The 18,321-nt window shown below is 34.0% G+C and overlaps 5 protein-coding genes across 5 annotated transcripts; 1 reads left to right on the top strand and 4 right to left on the bottom strand.

The window, feature by feature from the left end:
- Nucleotides 1-944: 944 nt before the first annotated feature.
- Nucleotides 945-5,645, bottom strand: Tsp_07033 (Sly1 protein-like protein). The gene is made up of 14 exons (XM_003380840.1): nucleotides 5,296-5,645; nucleotides 4,778-5,238; nucleotides 3,939-4,098; nucleotides 3,360-3,438; nucleotides 3,186-3,308; nucleotides 3,002-3,133; nucleotides 2,603-2,788; nucleotides 2,424-2,527; nucleotides 2,247-2,337; nucleotides 1,819-1,980; nucleotides 1,665-1,744; nucleotides 1,272-1,592; nucleotides 1,025-1,184; nucleotides 945-971 (listed from the first exon to the last, which is right to left on the bottom strand). The coding sequence occupies exons 1-14, from the start codon at nucleotides 5,643-5,645 to the stop codon at nucleotides 945-947; spliced, it is 2,436 nt and encodes an 811-aa protein (XP_003380888.1).
- Nucleotides 5,646-6,143: 498 nt separating this feature from the next.
- Tsp_07034 (3-demethylubiquinone-9 3-methyltransferase) lies at nucleotides 6,144-7,279 on the bottom strand. The gene is made up of 2 exons (XM_003380841.1): nucleotides 7,033-7,279; nucleotides 6,144-6,937 (listed from the first exon to the last, which is right to left on the bottom strand). Exons 1-2 carry the CDS (start codon nucleotides 7,277-7,279, stop codon nucleotides 6,144-6,146), a joined length of 1,041 nt encoding a protein of 346 aa, XP_003380889.1.
- Nucleotides 7,280-7,331: 52 nt separating this feature from the next.
- Nucleotides 7,332-7,812, bottom strand: Tsp_07035 (conserved domain protein). Its single transcript, XM_003380842.1, has 3 exons — nucleotides 7,680-7,812; nucleotides 7,536-7,631; nucleotides 7,332-7,486 (listed from the first exon to the last, which is right to left on the bottom strand). The coding sequence occupies exons 1-3, from the start codon at nucleotides 7,810-7,812 to the stop codon at nucleotides 7,332-7,334; spliced, it is 384 nt and encodes a 127-aa protein (XP_003380890.1).
- Nucleotides 7,813-8,111: 299 nt separating this feature from the next.
- Tsp_07036 (60S ribosomal protein L10a-2) lies at nucleotides 8,112-12,245 on the top strand. The gene is made up of 9 exons (XM_003380843.1): nucleotides 8,112-8,116; nucleotides 8,170-8,328; nucleotides 8,728-8,876; nucleotides 8,935-9,107; nucleotides 9,212-9,371; nucleotides 9,978-10,252; nucleotides 10,370-10,825; nucleotides 11,393-11,693; nucleotides 11,848-12,245. The coding sequence occupies exons 1-9, from the start codon at nucleotides 8,112-8,114 to the stop codon at nucleotides 12,243-12,245; spliced, it is 2,076 nt and encodes a 691-aa protein (XP_003380891.1).
- Nucleotides 12,246-13,066: 821 nt separating this feature from the next.
- On the bottom strand, nucleotides 13,067-15,246 carry Tsp_07037 (putative nudix hydrolase 6). Its single transcript, XM_003380844.1, has 5 exons — nucleotides 15,208-15,246; nucleotides 14,428-14,487; nucleotides 13,898-14,153; nucleotides 13,633-13,748; nucleotides 13,067-13,417 (listed from the first exon to the last, which is right to left on the bottom strand). Exons 1-5 carry the CDS (start codon nucleotides 15,244-15,246, stop codon nucleotides 13,067-13,069), a joined length of 822 nt encoding a protein of 273 aa, XP_003380892.1.
- Between the last annotated feature and the right edge of the window lie 3,075 nt (nucleotides 15,247-18,321).

Raw genomic sequence — 18,321 nt, forward strand, 5'->3', positions numbered from 1 at the left:
TTTATCCTTTTCTCTATCTATCTGTTCGACGACGTTCGCCTACTGTGCTTAAAAAAACTGCTTGCTTATTTTTCCTGCCTCCTGACCACCGTATATTATTATGCTTGTTTGTTTGTTTATTTGTTTGTTTTTGCCTCTCCATCCCTTTTATCGCAGTTGCGCGCGCGTTCCAGTCACCAACTCTCAATTACGCCCACGCACCACCACCACAACAAAAGGGTCCGCTGTTTTGATGAAACAGTTTATCGAAAAAGAAGAAGAATCAAGTTTTGTTCTTTTTTTTTCTTTTTACCTCACCGCAACAAGCAGAAAATATCAGGAGAGACGGAAAAGAAGAAGTTTATGTTGTTGTTGACCGACTGATAATATGGCTAATAATTAGAAGAAACGTCTGGATTTGTTTCTTGTGGATGAAGAAGATCAAAGCCGCCAAAATACAACAAGTGAAAATCGATTTTCCGAACGAACAAGAAGTAAATGCTTGCCCGCCTGCCAGCCGGTAGTTACTATCCAGTGACAGTTGCTTTTTTCTTAAAAATAAATTTTATTTCATTTTACTTTACTGCTTTAAGACGACAAATTAAAAAGCAGAACAGTCATTTTTTCCATCCTTCTTCCATTCATTCATTGTTGTGATTAATTTTTATTTCACTGTGTATTATTTTATTTATTATATATAGAGCAGCAGCAGCAGCAGCAGTTACTAGTGATAAAGTGGTGCAGAGAGAATATGCAAACTAAAAACTAATTTCAAGAAAGCTTCTTTTCTGCCAGAGAAAAACATCCACGAACGAGTGAGTAGAAGAATAATAAAGATATTACAGTACACAGTTAGAGAAGAAGAAAATTTAAAAATTTCACGTTATATCAATGCACCGAAACTACAGTAGTAATTAGTGATGAAAATGATGTGTATATTAAAAAAAAACAGATTACTTTTTTCTTTAAATTTCTCTTCCTAATCGAGTAAGCTGAAAGAAAGAAGACACAAATGAGAAATGAATTTTCAATTTTGTTTTCAAACCTGGGAAAGAAACTGACACCCGTTGACAAGCTCTGTGCAACCGTAGATGATGCGACGGGATTTTCTATATTCGACCAGATTCTGGTATTCGGCGTACGTACCGCCACCAATCATAAACACTATGGTATCGTTGAAGGAAGTTTTGCTTTTCTGTTGTTGCCTGTCAAAAAAACCCTTTCTTTCAGATGAAGATGGTTCAGCAGATGAACAACAACAACAAACAAACAAACATCAGTGCACTTCTTACCCCTGCGGTGCATATGCAACTGAAGTTTTGTACAACTTTGGATCGAATTGCAAATAACCGTCCACTTCTGGATTATTTTTCATCTCCATGATCGCGTCGACAATGCCAGTCAGAGGTAAGTTCTTGAAAAAACAATAAAATTGAAAAATACAAACAAACAAACAGTAAACAAAGCAAAGATATACCCGTTTTGGAATGACCAAATTTTTCACTCCTTCCATGATAAACTGCGAGCTCTGGCTGAGTAACTTGCTGAACATGTTGACCGTTTTCATACCACCACCAGAATACTGATCCGAAGTAGCGTTCGAAGAAAACTGCCTGCACAAACAGACAAGCATGAAACTTAATTTCATTGTAAATATATTTATTTATTAATAAAGTTAAACTCACTTGACCCGTTTCAAATATTTGAACGCGGATACATCGCAGTCGATTGATTCCAACGCTTGCATCAACTGCCCAACTTCATTCTACAACAAAAACCACACCAGCTTATTAAAAATATACATATATACACAGTGCAGAAAAAACCATTTCACACAACCTCTGACATGTCGGTGCATAAATATTTGATCAAAGCAATGCGCATCTTGTCTTCGGCAGAGCCACATTCTACATCCTTGATCATGTCGATCACCGATCGTTCAGTAGCTTGTTTATTCATTATTTTCTCTTCAGCTTCGAAAAACACGTCCAACTTGCGACACTGAAAAATTAATACATCACAAATAAGCGAGCAAAATTTGAATGAGAAAAATCACCTTGATCTGTTCCAGAACAGCCGTAGCAATGTTGGTGTGCATGTCAATCAGACGCTTGTGTTCCAATAATTCCGGCAGAGATTTGACAGTGGAAGTCAGTTCAGCCGTGTTATCGGTCAACAAAGAAATCGTCTCGTCGGTCTCGCCATCCAAACCCTGACTTGCGTATGCAAATTTCAAAACAAACAAACAAACAAGCAAAAACAATTACCATAGAATGTTTCAATTTACGAATATCTTCTTCTTTCGCGCGATAAGATTCAAGCTCTTCTTGTATTGCTTCGGCAACGGTTGGAAATGGACTGCAACAGTGAAATGGGAAAAAAAATTAATAAAACTGATGATGATGAACTTTAAAAATACATCATCATCCGTTTGCGAAACGTACTTTCCTTTCTGAGCAATCCAGAATTTGTCATTCACATTGATGTCCAATTCTTTTGCTTTGTTCGCTGAATTAGCATCGAGTTTGACACGATTCAACTGAAAAGGCTGAACAAAAAAAAAGCGGAGCGTGGGAAAAGAGATGCATCAACAAATAAACAACTAGATTTCAAAAATTCTCACCAGAACTTCATTGATCAAAGCTTGATAGGTCCAAGTGTGATGCAACGGTGTGGTAAGGTCCAAACTGCGGTCGCAGATGATCAGCACTGGCCGTTGAAAGCTGTACAACGAGGATCGCAATCCTTCATCAGTGAACAAACTGTTACGCCCGTCGAGCAAGCTGTCTCGAATTTTGGTGTTCAATTTCTGCAAATAGTCGATGATGGAAAATTTAAATAAATTAATAAATAATTTCAACCCCGGCAACAAGTTCAGCGGCGTTGCCGCGTGGGCATCGTATATACGGCACGGCACCGAGCGTGACGCACACGGAAAACAGACCGTCCACAATTGCATTCACAATTTCTTCCATCGCACCGCTGTCCACTTGTGGTCTGTTTATCGCTGAATACCACGAACCATGTAAGCATAAGTGAATACCAATAAACACAACAATTTACCATAGAAAGATAATGGATTTTCGTCAGTGTATTTTTTCAAAACAAACAGATCATCTTCGAGCGAGATAAACGATAAATACTGATCGAACACCTGAACAACAAACACTACAAACCAATCAACACTATTCATTATTGTTGAGTACTTTTTGAATTTGTGAAACTGAATTCGTCTCAACTGCTACAGTAGCTACATCTTCCAACAGAGGACGGCTGAGAGGAGATATGAAATTCAAATAATAACTTTCGTACATTCCTCCAGCAAGATCCTAGATGTTGAATTTTCTGAAAAAAAATAGAATACAAAGTCACCAACTCACTTTGCACAAAAGATCGATCGATTCTCTGATGGGCATGATAAAATAAATGCACGGTACTTCAGGAAGTGATTGCCGTTGACTGGACAACAATCTATAATCAAATTTACCCAAATGTCAAAATACTACTTGAAATTCTTCATAAATACAAAATCTTCACAGTATTTCAAAGAAATTCATATGGAATATGCATCACTTTTAAACAAACCACAAAGTTCATTCAACTGAACAATATCATTAACACTATTGCAGCTTGCATTCTTTTAAATGCACTTATTGTTAATATATTCACCTGTGTTCACATATGTTGTTCACAAATATGTAAAATGTAAAGCAAATCAAACTCATCATATCAACTACCTGTTGAACAACAACATGCTGCTTGATCTATTCTTTCTTCAAAATAAACAAGCTTGATTCAATTTAAAGAAACGAATGTTTCAATAATTTACAGAAAAATAAAATATTGCGTGCCAGAAACAAAAGAAAAGAAACATTTCCGTAGTATACTAATAAATTGCAAAGAATAAAGTTATTCATCATGCAGCTATTCAAACAGAACAGGTAGCTGATTTAACTTACAAGTGCAACGTTACACCACATTCACGAAGCTCTTTCACACTAATCAGTGGCGACAAAATGTCCATTCCAGCCTTATCATAAATTAGCACTTTCCAGTATGGTTCATGAGCAACAGATTCAGTTAATGGACGATTGAAATTTAATATCTGTTTCAAAACACCTGTAACAATGAATCGTTTATAACAACATATGGATGTATAATTAAACATTCATAAATTGAATAAGCAGATCATATAAAATTGCGAGAGGAAAGAAAAACAGAACAAAAACTCAAAGTATACTTCGTGACAGTATAAAAACGTTTACCTAGCTGTTGAGAACGGAGTGTGGGTGTTTGCATCGTTGGCAAAGACATCTTGAATCAAAACTCGGAATACGAAATCAGTCGATAAACACCGCACGCCCTCCTGAAACCAAAAATGCAAAAAAACTTCTATTCTCATCGAACTGAATTTGAGCAAAACAAAAAAATTTGAAATATAATGTTCATAATTTGCTTGACAAACTTGTTATTATGAATTCAGTCAAAAATGATTAAAAAATATTACACCCCACTTTTGAGTAAAATGGGAACCTGAAATTAATATATTCTTTTGCGAAAATTAAAAAATACAACAACTTCCATACTTATCTACGAAGAAAAATAACTCATACAGTATTATGACACAAACTGTGACAAGACGACAAATGGCAGTCTCTGCTACAGTATACAGCAAATATCTTCAAAAAGACAGAAAGAAGAGCGGATAGTCAAGTTTTTATTCTTTACAGTACGTAATTAATACTAATTTTTAAAATTATATTTTAAAATTCAACAATTTTTTTCAACATTTATTTACTTCGAACAGCACGAATTTTTTCCTTATCAATTATTCGATCAATTTCTTTTTGTTTTTTAGAAAAATAATCTCGAAACCAAGCAATGTGTTCGTGCTTTCTTTGCACTGTCATGTACGGATTTGTCGATAAGCCCTGCACGACCAGTTCCATAAAGCGACGAACTGGACCATCTTTCGGGAAACCTTTCTCTAACAGTGGTTCCAAAAAAACATGCTCATAAAATGGATACTCTTTTTCAAACCAAAGGTATTCATTGTCAATCGGATACGGGAACATTTTCCCTTCCAACGTCCACTGGATCATCTCTTCAAAACCATTTCTCGGCAATGCAGTCGACCTAGCTGATAGTTGTTCCAATTTTTTCCACACTGGAAGAAGAGGCTTTTCAGTTGTCACTGGATCTTCCTTTTTTGTAAAAATGTTCAATCTTGCGCTTGAATTTTTCTCCAAATTCAACTTCCTAAGTGTATTCACAAAAGACTTTCGTGGAAAAATCATTCAAGCTCAAAAAACTTACTCCAACATGCCACTGCTTGGAAAAGAAAGTGACGATTGTCTGGTAAATCTTTCAGCTTTGCGGTATGGCACGTTGCTCTTTGTTGGAGATTCGTCGAAAGTCATTTTGGAAAATAGCTTCTCCAACTGTTCAAATGGCACTGATTTTGGCTGCGATGCTACATTTCCCTCGTGTAATTTATTGTATATTTCCGATTTTGTCTTTTCCACGTCACCACCGAAATTAGATGCAACATCTTCAACTGCATATTCGACAGCGGTTTTCTTAATCTTCTCCACTGGCTTCTTAGTCTTACCGGGAGTGGATAATTTGAAGCCGATACGTTTTGTACTTTTCTGAGCCAATTCCATGTTATTCAACAGTTCGCGCAGCAGTTCATTAGTTGATTGCTTTTTGTCACAGAAACCTAATCTTTTAATATTTATTTACATTCAAAGTGACATGACAAATATACAACTACTTACATCGCGTATAATTCAAATGAGAACAATGCAAAATTGGAGATAGGATTCTTTTTGTGTGAAACCAAAGTTGTTTTGCCATTCACTTAAAATCACGTATCACACATTACACAAATTGAAAAGTATTTCGCTTAATATATTTAAATTTTAACAATTCACGTTAACAATTACACAAACTACAGTAACGAAAAAATCAAGACCCGACCAATTTGATTTATTATTTTTGAAAATTTAATTTACTTAAAACATTATACTACAATTTTCTTTTTATAATTTTTACTTTCACTTCTGTTTCTATTGAAATATATAACTTTCGAACAATACATTGCACTGATATGTTTATTTGTTTTAATCACTGTAATACAGTATAAAAAAAAGTAAACGCGTTCATAATTTCACAGCATACAAAGCGTAATTGACGTTGATGTTCTTTGTCCAGTACCATTTGTTTTGCAGTGGATTGTACATCAAACCATTAATCATTCTTACGGAACAACCTCGACGTTCTAAGTTCACTTGCAAATCTTGAGGAGAGAAAAATTTGTTCCACTCATGAATACCTTTCGGTACAAGACGCAAAACGTTCTCAGCCACAAAAATGGCAAATATCTTCGACCAAATTGTCTTATTAATAGTTGTAAAAAACAGCAGACCTCCGGAACGAACTAAATCAACGCAGTGATTGATGAACAGAGTCTGATCGTTGACGTGCTCGATAATTTCCGATGCAACAATAGCGTCGAACGATGATTCACCGACACTTTGTGCAACAGATTCAACATCGCACACAAAATATTTCAAATTTTCCCCTAAACCAGCCAATCGTTGATGCTCTTTAGCCAAAGCTATTCCTTCAGAGTTGGCATCGATACCGACAACCGTTGCACCCAGCCGAGCTAAACTTTCACTCATAATACCAGCCCCACAACCAACGTCCAGAATTTTAACACCATTCAACGGCTTATAGCCAAAAAACGTATTAATATTTGATGAAGCTTTGCCAAACTGCAAAACTACAGTATCTTTTATCCACGGCACACGAACCGAGTTGAATGAATGCAACAATTTCATGGGACCCTGTTCGTCCCACCAAGTTTGGCTGAGATTTGAAAATCGCTTAATTTCTTCATTATCAACAGTTGAGTTCATTGTCGAATTACTAAAGTACGAAGGAAAAAACGCTGTAAACTTACGTAGAAAAGAAACAGACAAAAAGGTTGAAGCTGCAGAGGTCAACTTATGCACAAGAAGCATTATTCTCTGCCAACAAGAAAACGTGAAAGAAAATCTGTAGGCTTCTTTTCGACGTGATCTTCAAATAAAGTGTTCAACAACACGTTTCCAGGTGTCCAAGCTTCTTTCAAATTTTTCAGCTCCACTTCCGCTTTATTTGTCAGAATATCCACAGCCCGAATATCTCGAATTTCAGCGTTTCGGACAAACTGTCGCTTAATGGCGTCTCGCAACACGTCTTCTCGAAGATGCAATTGATAAAGGAAATTCAGTGTTGGAACAAATTTCATCCTTAACAAAAATAACAATGTACACTTTTGATATCATTACAATTACTGATATTCAAATGTACCAATCTTTATAAACACGCAATACACGCTTACGAGCCTCTTCAGGGTTACGAGACACTATTGGTTTAATCTGCTTCTTGAAAATTTGCCCACCAGAGCAAAAATGACGAATGCGCATAATCAATTTAACGTATCGCTTTTGGTCACCTAAAACAGTATAGCTAAAATGCAAAAGAAAAAAGTAATTGAAAACAACTAATTGATAATACGTTTGCTTCTAAATATTCAATTTTCTTCTCCAAAGAATTAAGTCGTTCGTTTACCAAATTTATTTTATACTTGCAAGATAACTCTAAATTTTTAAATTTGCATATTATAATTAAAAAACAAAAGTCCAAACCAAAATTGCAAAGAAAATCAGAGATCTTTTTGACGTTGTGAGATATCAATGCTGCAATATCACGATTGTCCCAGTCTTCTTGTAATTCAAGTTTAACATCAGATTGGGAATGCTTTTGAGGTTGATAACTCATCAAATATAAGATAAATCACGCTTTGAGTCACATGGGAAAAATCTTACTGTATTACAGTGTACTAAAATAGTTTAATTAGCCTTATCTAGCACACATTTTTTTAATCATAAAAATAAAACATTAAAAATTTACTTAAGAAATGTAAATTAAAAAATATATTTGTAAATTACATTTTTGGAATTTTTATTTTTAAAGTTTTGGGAAAACCTTATTTGTACTTGATCTTCAATAATACTTTTGGCCAACTCACGCAGCTAACAGTTTTAACATTTTGATCAATTTGTTGCGTCACCTATAAAATGAGGTAAACTTTTTTTTTATTATATCTAAGCTAAAATATTTCAAATGAATTTTTAGTACTAGCAAAATTAGTCGCGAGACTTTGAATGAATGTGTCAACGCCGTATTGCAGAATTCAGCCAAGAAGAAGCGAAAATTTTTGGAAACTGTTGAACTGCAGGTTGCTCTGAAAAATTATGATCCACAAAAAGACAAACGTTTTTCTGGAAGCGTTAGGTGTGTCTTTGCGCTACTCTGATGACTTTATCGATAGCAAATGGTTAACTGATGAAGAGTTTGACTCTTACCCAGGGTCTTTATAAACTTTGGGGAGGCGATGAGCCGACTTGTAAAATATAAATAGTGCAGGTATTCGGAAGGTATTTTTTCTTGGGCTGAGTAGAATTGCCAACATTCAATTAAGCTGTAATTATGAAATTTAAACTTTTAATGTTTACTCAAAATGAATAGTAAGTTATTCGTTTTATTTTGAAATGTAAATTATGATGATAACACATGCACCACGCTGAAATTCTTTGAAGATTTTCAAATCCATGTGCTACTGAAAATTCTTAAAGCATCGTTTTCTTTTGTTAACATTGGTCTTTTGTGTTTTGATCTTTATTTAAAATGTAGGTTGAAGTATGTTGCACGACCGAGAATGAAAGTTTGCATTTTGGGTGATCAACACCATACGGATGAAGCGAAACTGAACAATCTCCCATACCGAGATGTGGAAGCGTTGAAGAAACTGAACAAAAACAAAAAAGCCATTAAAGTCCTTGGTAGATAAATGCCAATTAATAATTATTTTTGATAGAAATTAACAGTGCTTTTTTTAAGCAAAATCATTCGATGCATTTTTGGCTTCTGAATCGTTGATCAAACAGATTCCTCGAATTTTGGGTCCTGGCTTGAATAAAGCAGGAAAATTTCCAACTGTAGTTACTCACGGTGAATCGCTGGTTGCCAAAGTTGAAGAACTTAAAGCAACAGTTAAATTTCAGATGAAGAAGGTGAGTATTTGTACGGATGTTCCTTTTTATAATATTACAAGTTTTGCAACACATGAAATGTTTTTTTCTTTATTTTTAACGAGCTAACGAGCTTAAATTTTTAGGTTCTGTGCTTAAGCGTTGCTGTAGGTCACGTTGCAATGGCACCTGAAGAATTGAGCAACAACATTGCATTGTCGCTGAATTTTTTGGTATCGCTGTTGAAAAAGAACTGGCAAAACATTCGAAGCGTGAATATCAAATCAACAATGGGTCCACCGCAACGTTTGTATTGAACTGATTTTGCTGGAACTGCTGGTTCATGAATAAAAAGATTGATTTAATTTTTATTTCATTTAAATCAGGCATAAATAGGGCGCTGCGTAATGTTTTTAGCAATTGAAATTTAATAATAGTTCGGAAATGTGATGAAATTCACGTGAAGTGATATAAATTTCAAAAGTATAATACGTTTTACTGCGAAGCTTAAATTTTTGCAAAAGGAAATGATATCACTTTCAAAAATTCGCACGGCATCATCTTCAGATTATGAAAAAATTATATAATTATTTTCCAAATGCTACATTTCTGACATTTATTAACAACAATACAACGATAATATTAAATAATTATAGAAATAAAATCAAGTACTATATATTACTGTACTTTAATCATGGAGTTTTTGCGTGAGATGAAATGTTGCTGAAGTGACAGCCATGGAATGAGAATCATGATATTGCAATTATGTTTTTAATTTTTATTTTATACAATTACATAATAGTACTTTTAACGTTTTTGCATTCATTTGTAAGCAAATTAATGCAGTAGTGTTTTTTGCTGTTTTCCAGGCTTCATACAGTCGATAAATGTCTGTAGATGATACGATTTCAGCCAAACTTCAGCCAGAAAAAGAGATTCGCTATGACCGACAGTTACGTCTTTGGGGTGATCACGGACAAAATAAGTTGGAATTGGCGAATGTTTGCCTTTTGAACGCAACCATCACAGGCTGCGAAATTTTAAAAAGTTTGGTTCTTCCTGGTATTGGATCTTTCACAATTTTTGACGGTGATGTTGTGCATCTGGACGATGGCAGCAGCAACTATTTTATAAATGCTACCAGTCACGGCGAATACAAAGCGAAGTTAGCATGCGAATCGTTGAATGTATGTTTATTGTTGCAGTTTTCAATTATTTCCAATATTTTGCACGTATAAGTTATGTATTTATCAATATATTTTGGTCTTGTTCGTCATCTTTTTTCAAGCACTTGTTATTTGCAGGAGTTGAATCCAGATGTTATTGGCAGGTATGTAGCCGAATGTCCGAAACGTATTTTTGCTACCAACCGTGCTGCATTCGACGGATTTTCACTTGTAATCGGTACAGCCCTGGGCGAGAAGTTCGCTTTGGAACTAAGTGATAGACTCTGGCACCATGGCATTCCTCTGATTGTTTGCAAAACCAATGGTCTGGTTGGCATGATTCGACTGGTCGTTAAGGAACACTGCATTTTCCAATCGCACCAAGAGTTTCCAATTCCAGATTTAATGTTAGATTATGCCACTCCAGAACTACATGAATATGTCGAGTCTATCGATTTTTCTTCACTAACGCATGCAGAGTTGAAGCACATGCCAAACTTAATATGGATCATCAAAGCACTCCACTGTTGGCGCCTCGAAATTGGTAATCCGAATGCATTCCCTTCTTCATTTCAAGAAAATTGCGTTATTAAGGTAATTTATTTTACTTTTTTTGATAAGCTACCAGTATTTTCAGAACGGCTCGTCGTAAATTGCTCTTGAGCATTTTCAATTTACAGTATAACTGCAATTTGTCATTTGTTTTTTTTGTACTTTGAAAAAGTGAAAACTTTTAATATTATTGAACACATTTGTGAGCTTCGATTTAATTTTTTTAGATAATGTGAATTTTAAATAATGGTTTAAAATAATGAATAAATTTAAATAATAGTGGAGTAATATTGCGAATAAATGGAAGAATTGAATTTGACGCGTTTGAAATGAAGAAAGAAGTAGTCGGTTGAAATAAATCAGTTTGAAGTGTTTTCAGTATGTTTTGGAAATTTATTCTTAATTATCAAACTGTAGCAGTTTTCAAATAGCGTCCGTTTGATATGTTTATAACGTGATGAAATATAATTGTTTTTCTTTAAGTGATATTGTATAATTTAGTCAACATTTGAAAAATATCTGAGGAAGATTTGTCCCGATAATTTACTTTTTGACTCCATTTTTGTGTCAGCAAGACGTGCAATTGGTATATATTTGCACAAATATCAGATGCCGTATCACGTGTCGCAAGTTTTGAAGGACCCGTCGGCACAGCATGTGAACCACGAGAGTGGAACGTTCTGGATCCTAGCCCATGCTGTGAACCAGTTTGTCAATAACGAAGGGGCCGGACGGCTGCCGATGAGTGGCGTTCTGCCGGATATGGAATCGGACACGAATCGTTTTGTCACGTTGCAGAATATTTTTGCCAAACAAGCTGACAAAGATGCGGCAATAGTTCACGGCTATGTGGAGAAGACGGTCGAAGCGTTGGCGATGAGCCATCGACAGAGTCGTTTCAGGTCGATCAGTTTGAAAAATACGAAGCATTTTTGCAAGAATGCATCTTCCATTCGCGTGATTCACGGACGTTCTCTGTTCGATGAGTATCGGCCAGGCAAGTTTGCATATACATATACGTATGTATATGGATATGTATATATTTGAAAAATTAAATTGTTCAGAATCGGCCGAAGTGAACGTGATGAGAAACGAGTTGCAAGCTAGTGGTCGTCACTTCAGCTGGTATGTGCTGCTGAGAGCCGTGGACCGCTTCCATGCAGAAAACGACCGATATCCGGGCAGCGGCACCACACAGCAGCAATTCGACTGGGACAAAGTCGAGTTGGGGAAAATTGTCGACGGCATATTGGAATCGTATGATTTGCCGAAACTCATCAAATCGAGTTCTGTCGACGAGATCTGCCGCTATGGCGGCGTGGAATTGCACTGCACTGCTTCGGTCATTGCCGGCATGGCAGCCCATGAGGCGGTGAAACTGCTCACCGGTCAGTACGTGCCTTTGGTGAACACCTTCGTTTACGACGGCATCGGCAACGATGGTCGCGCCTTCGAGCTCTGATTTCTTTTCAAGTATTATTTTTATTTATTTATTTATTTATTTATTTATTTATTTTTCTCTTTAAACTTGGGAAGTTAGTGAATCATCATCAAAATCGATATGGTTCAAATATCGATGATTTGCGTGTTCAAATATTCATTGCGTGAAATTGAAAATTGCATTTAATTGCGATTTTCTTTTCTTGTTTATTGAAATCAGTTGTCTACATTTTGCTAATTACTTTTTCTGAATTATGCGTGAAAACGAAGTGAAGAAACACAAGCTTTGAAACGCGCTCAGCATTTTTTTTGGTGAAAGTTTCGTTGTGTCAAGAGGAACATGTAGTTAGTGTTTTTGATTGAGAACAGGAAAAAAACATCATTTTATTTACTTCATTCAACTTTCTCGTACTGTTCGATAATCAAATTAATTCTCTTTTTTGTCGAATAAATATTCGGTTAATATAGGAGGAAATTATAATTTTATCACATGTCGAAAAAGATCATTTGCATAAGTTGAATTTGAAAACTGTTTGGTGAATTGTCTATTGTAGAACTGGTGAATTAATTTTCCAATACACAATAATTTTTCTTCGTGCATTGTTGAGCTGTTTCATATATACAGAGAGATTGAGTTAAATTTTTCTTTAATGAAACAAAAATAAATGGACATATAATAGGAAAATAAAAAAGTATTTTTATTGGAATTTGAACATTTCAACTTTGGTAACTTTAGCATGTTTTTTGTCCTTTTTTAATTTGTGAAAGATCAAGTGAGAAGAATGTTAAACGTCAATTAGTTGCATGCTTGTTTTTATGTGTATGTATTTCTGCTTGATGAATTCAACCTGCAATACTGGCCACGCCCAAACCCAGAGAGGTGAGTGAAAGTATTACACGTAGACCTGTATAAATGTGACCCGGACTACCGGCTTTCAAGTTGTCAAAGAACACCCTGACCGCTCGGACAATTTTCGATGCTCTGGACATATCCGATTTTGAAAGTACCTTGTTGATGGAGTCGACGAAAAATTTCAAATCCAAAATCTGCCATTTCAAACGCATGGGATTGGTATCCGGGTTCAGTTTGATCTTTCCGATACCTTTGTATTTGGGATCATTGTACTCGATGGTCAGTGCCTCTATCCAAGCGTTGTCTGTATTTCGATTGTCAGCCACGAAACCTCGATACAGCTGCAAAATTGATGAATTCAATTAAAATTCTCCAACAAAACAAATAGAAAAATCAGACGGATACTTATTCTCTTTTCGAATTTAGTTAGTTCTCATTGTTGTTGGAAAATTCTGGAATTTTATTGTATTTTATTTTCGTTAATTCAACAGTGGTTGATGGAAATCGATTAATTAATTATCTTTGAACAAAAGTAAAAATACCATTGGAATCATACCTCAACTTTATGTTTAAATGTCTTTTCCAGCAAATATGTTGCGTGTCTGGGATCGTAAAATTTGCTCAGCTCTTTCAATAATAGGTCGTAAAGTTTTGGTGGAATGAATGTAAATTCTGTACTGTCAACAAAATCCTATAAAAAATATTCAAATTTGAAGAGAATATATATATATATTTATTTATTTATGTGCTATGACAAATACTTCAGGAAAGCTGACTAATTCATCGGGATTTTCCGGCTCGACGACAATATATTCTCTTACTGACTGTCCTCTGAAAGGAATGTGTTGAAAAATTGACTGACAGAAAATGGAAAAAAGTTTCCATCAACCTGCTTATCAGAATTTGTACCAAATAATTGGGACCATATCGACGCAGAACCCCTCGACCCGTTACGCCGGTTCTGCCATTCGGATTCAACGGATACTTTCCGTTCAGGGCGTATGATTTGTGTTTCCCGCTGATATGCTTCTTCAAACGACGACGATCAACATTATTGTCGTAGTCGTTGAAACGGGGCTCAAAGTTGGGATCTCTGAAGTGAAATTTTAATATTTGATCACTTTGTTCAACAGGGAAACAATTATAAACATGAAATTTCAATTCAACTCTATATCCGGATCACAGGTCACATCTTTGGGACATTCTGCAGTGTAAGCAACGGGTTTGTAGCCGGGAAAATCTACCGACCAACTGCGATACATTTTTGGGACGTGGCCACGTTCAATCTGATAAGGAAAAAAATTTTTTTTTATTTGTCACTTTAAAATTCTGACGTTCATCAAATTCTCACCGTTGTATTGTAATAATATTTTTCATAACTGATGCTACTTTGGCATATCTTCGCAAAAATCTGCAAATCTCAAGTTCAATTTAAGCATTTTACTTAAAGAAACGAAATGTATATATTTGTTTATTTATTTATTTATTTATTTATTGAACTTGCTTTTCTTTTTGTTAAAATTGTTGTGCGTGTGAAGTGTGTATTATTATTACATATGTGAATTTGTATTCGGCCTGAAAATTCCATTTCAGTTTTAGTTTAATTATTCACTTGAAACAATTCACTTTCATTGAATGAGATTTGATATTTTTGTTTACTTTTCAATTCAAGTAAACAAGTGATTAATATTAATAAGGTTTAGCTGAAAAGTAAATTTCAACAGATTGTTGAACATATAATGATATAAATAGATTAATATAAATGAAATTGTTCAACTGAGAAAACTTCAAATGCAGAAAAGAAAGTAAAAGAAAATTAGTCGCTAAATGATGATAATTATTAATAATCATCATTTCAATACAAACAAACAGATACGAAACAGAAATTCCCTTTTGAAGTGATGTTCGAAAATTTTAATAAATATGGTACTTATTTTAATAAATAATTGACCAGTTGATTGTCATTCAAACTGCTAAAATGAAAAATTTTATTATTTTCCAGTGCAATTGTTTCAAAATATAAGTGAAAATTTTCCTTGTCATTTTTTTCAAGCAACCAAAAAAGCATTATATTAATGGTGAAATTTATTATTTTTTTAATTAAATATGAATTTGAAATTTTTTCACTTACCAAAGTAGAGATGATGAATGTTAGATAGCACCGGAGCATAGTGATGATGAATTATGATTGAATGTCGTCGTCCACTTTTGCATCTGCCATTTGTACGCTTATGCATCAGAATTTAATTACATCATTGCTTGTGACGCGAATGTTTAATTAGAAAACAAATCAACTGTTAGCTTGTTGTTGCTGGATTTGAGGGTCTTTTTATTCAGCAGATTGTGGTTAAACAGTTCAACGTTCAGCAGTACAAATCACTGTCATTAAGCTATTAATTCGCCGGCTTGTTTGCCACTTGCGGAGAAGCAAGCTTTTACAGATTTGCGCGTTTCGTCATTTTGTTACGTTGCGTTACAAGCAAGTTTGTTTATTCAGCATTGAATGGAATTTTGTAGTATTTTTTGTGGTATGCATATTTTGCATTGTTCGTGCAATTGCAGTTGCCTGAAATATTTGTCCAAGTGTTTTGATATTGTTCTCTCTTTTTCTCCAGTGTTTTACTATATACTACAATCGTTCTCGCATTCAATTGGTTACTGTAAAAAAACAGAAAGTAAAAGAAAATAAAGCGACACCAACTAACTGTAGATATGCTTCAGCGGAAATTTTTATTCGTATTTTTTTTATTCATCATTTCATCATTAGCATTGCTAATAATGTGACCATTTATTCCATGTCTACAATGAAGCATGTGTACAGTTTTTACGTCATTATTTATGAAAAAATTCTTTTTCAATTATTGAAAAAGGCTTTGAAATTTTTTTTGTTTACTATGCTTCGTAAATATAATTATCTGAACATTTTTTCTGTTAAATATTTTTCTATTTTATTTTTTTTAGTTAATGATGATAATAATTGTTGTGATTATTATTTGTGCATTATAAAATCAGAAAATGTTGCTTGATTGGAAAAGATTGCAATTAGCAAAAAAAATTACACCATAATCAAACTGCGGCTGTACATTTTTGATATTTCATGCCAGAATTTGTTGAGCAGTTTACTTGAAATTTTATTCAACAGTTGCAAATTGATCACAAAATTTCCCCACTTTTCAAAAGCTGATTTAATTTTAATATACCATTGTTTTTTTTTCCGGATCCATTATACTGATTGATCTATTTTTTCAGTGCATCCTTTTTTTATTTCATAAATTAGTTATGTTAATCAGAGGATTAGTTTGTACCGGTTAGTAATGTGTTCTTAACAGCTGTTCATGTTAGCGTTATCCGTGTCTTGCATGAGCCATTATTCAGCTAACTGACCAATTATCTCAGGAAATTATACAATTTAAATATGCAAGTATTTAAATATTTAAGTCCACAAATTTTGTCTTCTATCTTTCTTTTTTCTTAATAAATGACTTCTCGTAAAATTGTATTATTTATTTACATTATTTTCAAATAAACGTCTGTTTTTGTTGCTGTTAATTATCAATAATAACTGAGAACGGTAATTGTTTTTTGAAGTTAAAAAATGCACGTTTGCAGAATTTTATTTTTCACCGTCACTTGTTTACTTTCTAAAATATGATCCGTGTTATTTGGCTAGGGTAGAATAATTGCATCCAAATGTATCGTAATTTTTACGTTTGCATTTAACAGATATTGTTTTCTTTTGTGAAAAATTTGCACACAACCGTGATTTTGCAAAGAAAATATCGTTGCTGAAGATTAAATTTGATTAAATTTGGGATGTAGGGGGGGGGAGGTGAGGGATGGGGAATTCTTCTCTAAAGTGCAAATGAATTATTTGTTTGAAATGTAAAACAAAAAAAATAAGTAAATAAATAAGCATAAATATTTATGTATATACGCATATTTTTGTTTTGTTGTTGTTGAAAGTTTTCTAGGCAATAATTTGAAAACCATACCTGACATTTGTGTGCGATTTTGCGCAGTATGTTGCCTTGGGCTAATATGAAAGTGAAGATTTATGTGTAAGTGAAATTTAGTGATCATAGTTCAAACTGTTTTGTCAGCTTTTGCAAAATTACTGGAATTTGGTTTTGTTTTTGTGGTGCAAGGTGGAAAATGGAAGGTCAAAAGATGAACATTTCTGTTGATCAGCGAAAAAATTCCATGATTTTATCACGTTGTAATTGATGATTTGGAAAACAATTATGAAAAATAACCCAATAACAATGAAAATTTTTCAAAAATGGATAATATGTTTAATAGGCATTGGGTTTTGTAACTATATAAGTTCATCAATTTTCATGATATTAATTAACTTTTCTATTTTTCATTACTATATCATACTGACTTTCACTTTCATTTATTCATTTCATCAAACTTTTTATACTGACCAACAGATGATGATAATAGCACATTTGAGAATATCAACCTGTGAGGTGTATTTCTTTTATAATTTAAAATTGCATAGGATAATTGTCAGTAGAATTGGTTTCAAAATTTGGAATTTTCAGTTGAAGAATGATTTCGAAAAATATTATTCAATCGTAAAATTAAAATGTCAACGTTTTAATGATGAATTGATCTAAAGATTTTACAATTCTTATTGACATTTCTAAAAGAACCTGTCTTAATTACTTTTAGTTATTTATGCAAAGTTGTAATCTGTTGAAAATGCTGCACGTATTGGAAAAATGGCTTTGCAACAGCATTGAAAGAATGCTGTTTCATGTCGAGACAAATCTCAACAATCTGCCGAATATAAAATACATATTTTCTTAATGAATGTCGTTTTCAAGCAAAGAAAAGTTCACATCAAGCACAACAGTGGCATAAAATCAATTTTTTTTCACCTTTGCAACAGTGCAATGTTTTGGTTACGGTATCATTAAAGAAATGCATGTTTGTATCGATAGTAATTTTTTGTCCAGCGACGTGTGGAAATTTGTTTTCCAAATTGGAAGTAATCGATATTTTTTCAAAGCGTTAATTTTGTTCAATGTTCCATTCTTACGTAATGATTGAATCGAAGAGAAAATTAGTGGAGAGTCAAAGTCGGGAAAAGAGGAAGCTGAGAGTTGGTTGATGGCTAATTTTCGATTTTCACTCGGCAACTCATTTGCTTTTGTTGCAAGCTTATTTTGCAAATCCGGTTGGTCATTTTCCAGTTTAAACGTGTTCCATTTTTACAAAGTGTTCTTATAAGTGAATC

This window comes from Trichinella spiralis (assembly GCF_000181795.1).
Source record: "Trichinella spiralis strain ISS 195 chromosome Unknown Scfld2, whole genome shotgun sequence".
NCBI classification, from domain to species: domain Eukaryota; kingdom Metazoa; phylum Nematoda; class Enoplea; order Trichinellida; family Trichinellidae; genus Trichinella; species Trichinella spiralis.

Coding starts and splice junctions, on each gene's coding strand:
- Tsp_07036 (XM_003380843.1), top strand. Junction 8,877..8,934: donor AAAAGCCATTAAAGTCCTTG/GTAGATAAATGC, acceptor GCTTTTTTTAAG/CAAAATCATTCGATGCATTT. Junction 10,826..11,392: donor AAGAAAATTGCGTTATTAAG/GTAATTTATTTT, acceptor CACAAATATCAG/ATGCCGTATCACGTGTCGCA.
- Tsp_07033 (XM_003380840.1), bottom strand. CDS start 5,645: ATGGAATTGGCTCAGAAAAGTACAAAACGTATCGGCTTCAAATTATCC. Junction 4,099..4,777: donor AAAAATTCGTGCTGTTCGAA/GTAAATAAATGT, acceptor TCATTGTTACAG/GTGTTTTGAAACAGATATTA. Junction 3,309..3,359: donor CGATCGATCTTTTGTGCAAA/GTGAGTTGGTGA, acceptor TTCAACATCTAG/GATCTTGCTGGAGGAATGTA.
- Tsp_07037 (XM_003380844.1), bottom strand. CDS start 15,246: ATGCTCCGGTGCTATCTAACATTCATCATCTCTACTTTG. Junction 14,488..15,207: donor CATTCATCATCTCTACTTTG/GTAAGTGAAAAA, acceptor TGAGATTTGCAG/ATTTTTGCGAAGATATGCCA. Junction 13,418..13,632: donor CATTTAAACATAAAGTTGAG/GTATGATTCCAA, acceptor TCAATTTTGCAG/CTGTATCGAGGTTTCGTGGC.
- Tsp_07035 (XM_003380842.1), bottom strand. CDS start 7,812: ATGAGTTATCAACCTCAAAAGCATTCCCAATCTGATGTTAAACTTGAA. Junction 7,632..7,679: donor TGATTTTCTTTGCAATTTTG/GTTTGGACTTTT, acceptor TTAAAAATTTAG/AGTTATCTTGCAAGTATAAA. Junction 7,487..7,535: donor AGCAAACGTATTATCAATTA/GTTGTTTTCAAT, acceptor ATACTGTTTTAG/GTGACCAAAAGCGATACGTT.
- Tsp_07034 (XM_003380841.1), bottom strand. CDS start 7,279: ATGAAATTTGTTCCAACACTGAATTTCCTTTATCAATTGCATCTTCGA. Junction 6,938..7,032: donor GCCTACAGATTTTCTTTCAC/GTTTTCTTGTTG, acceptor GTAAGTTTACAG/CGTTTTTTCCTTCGTACTTT.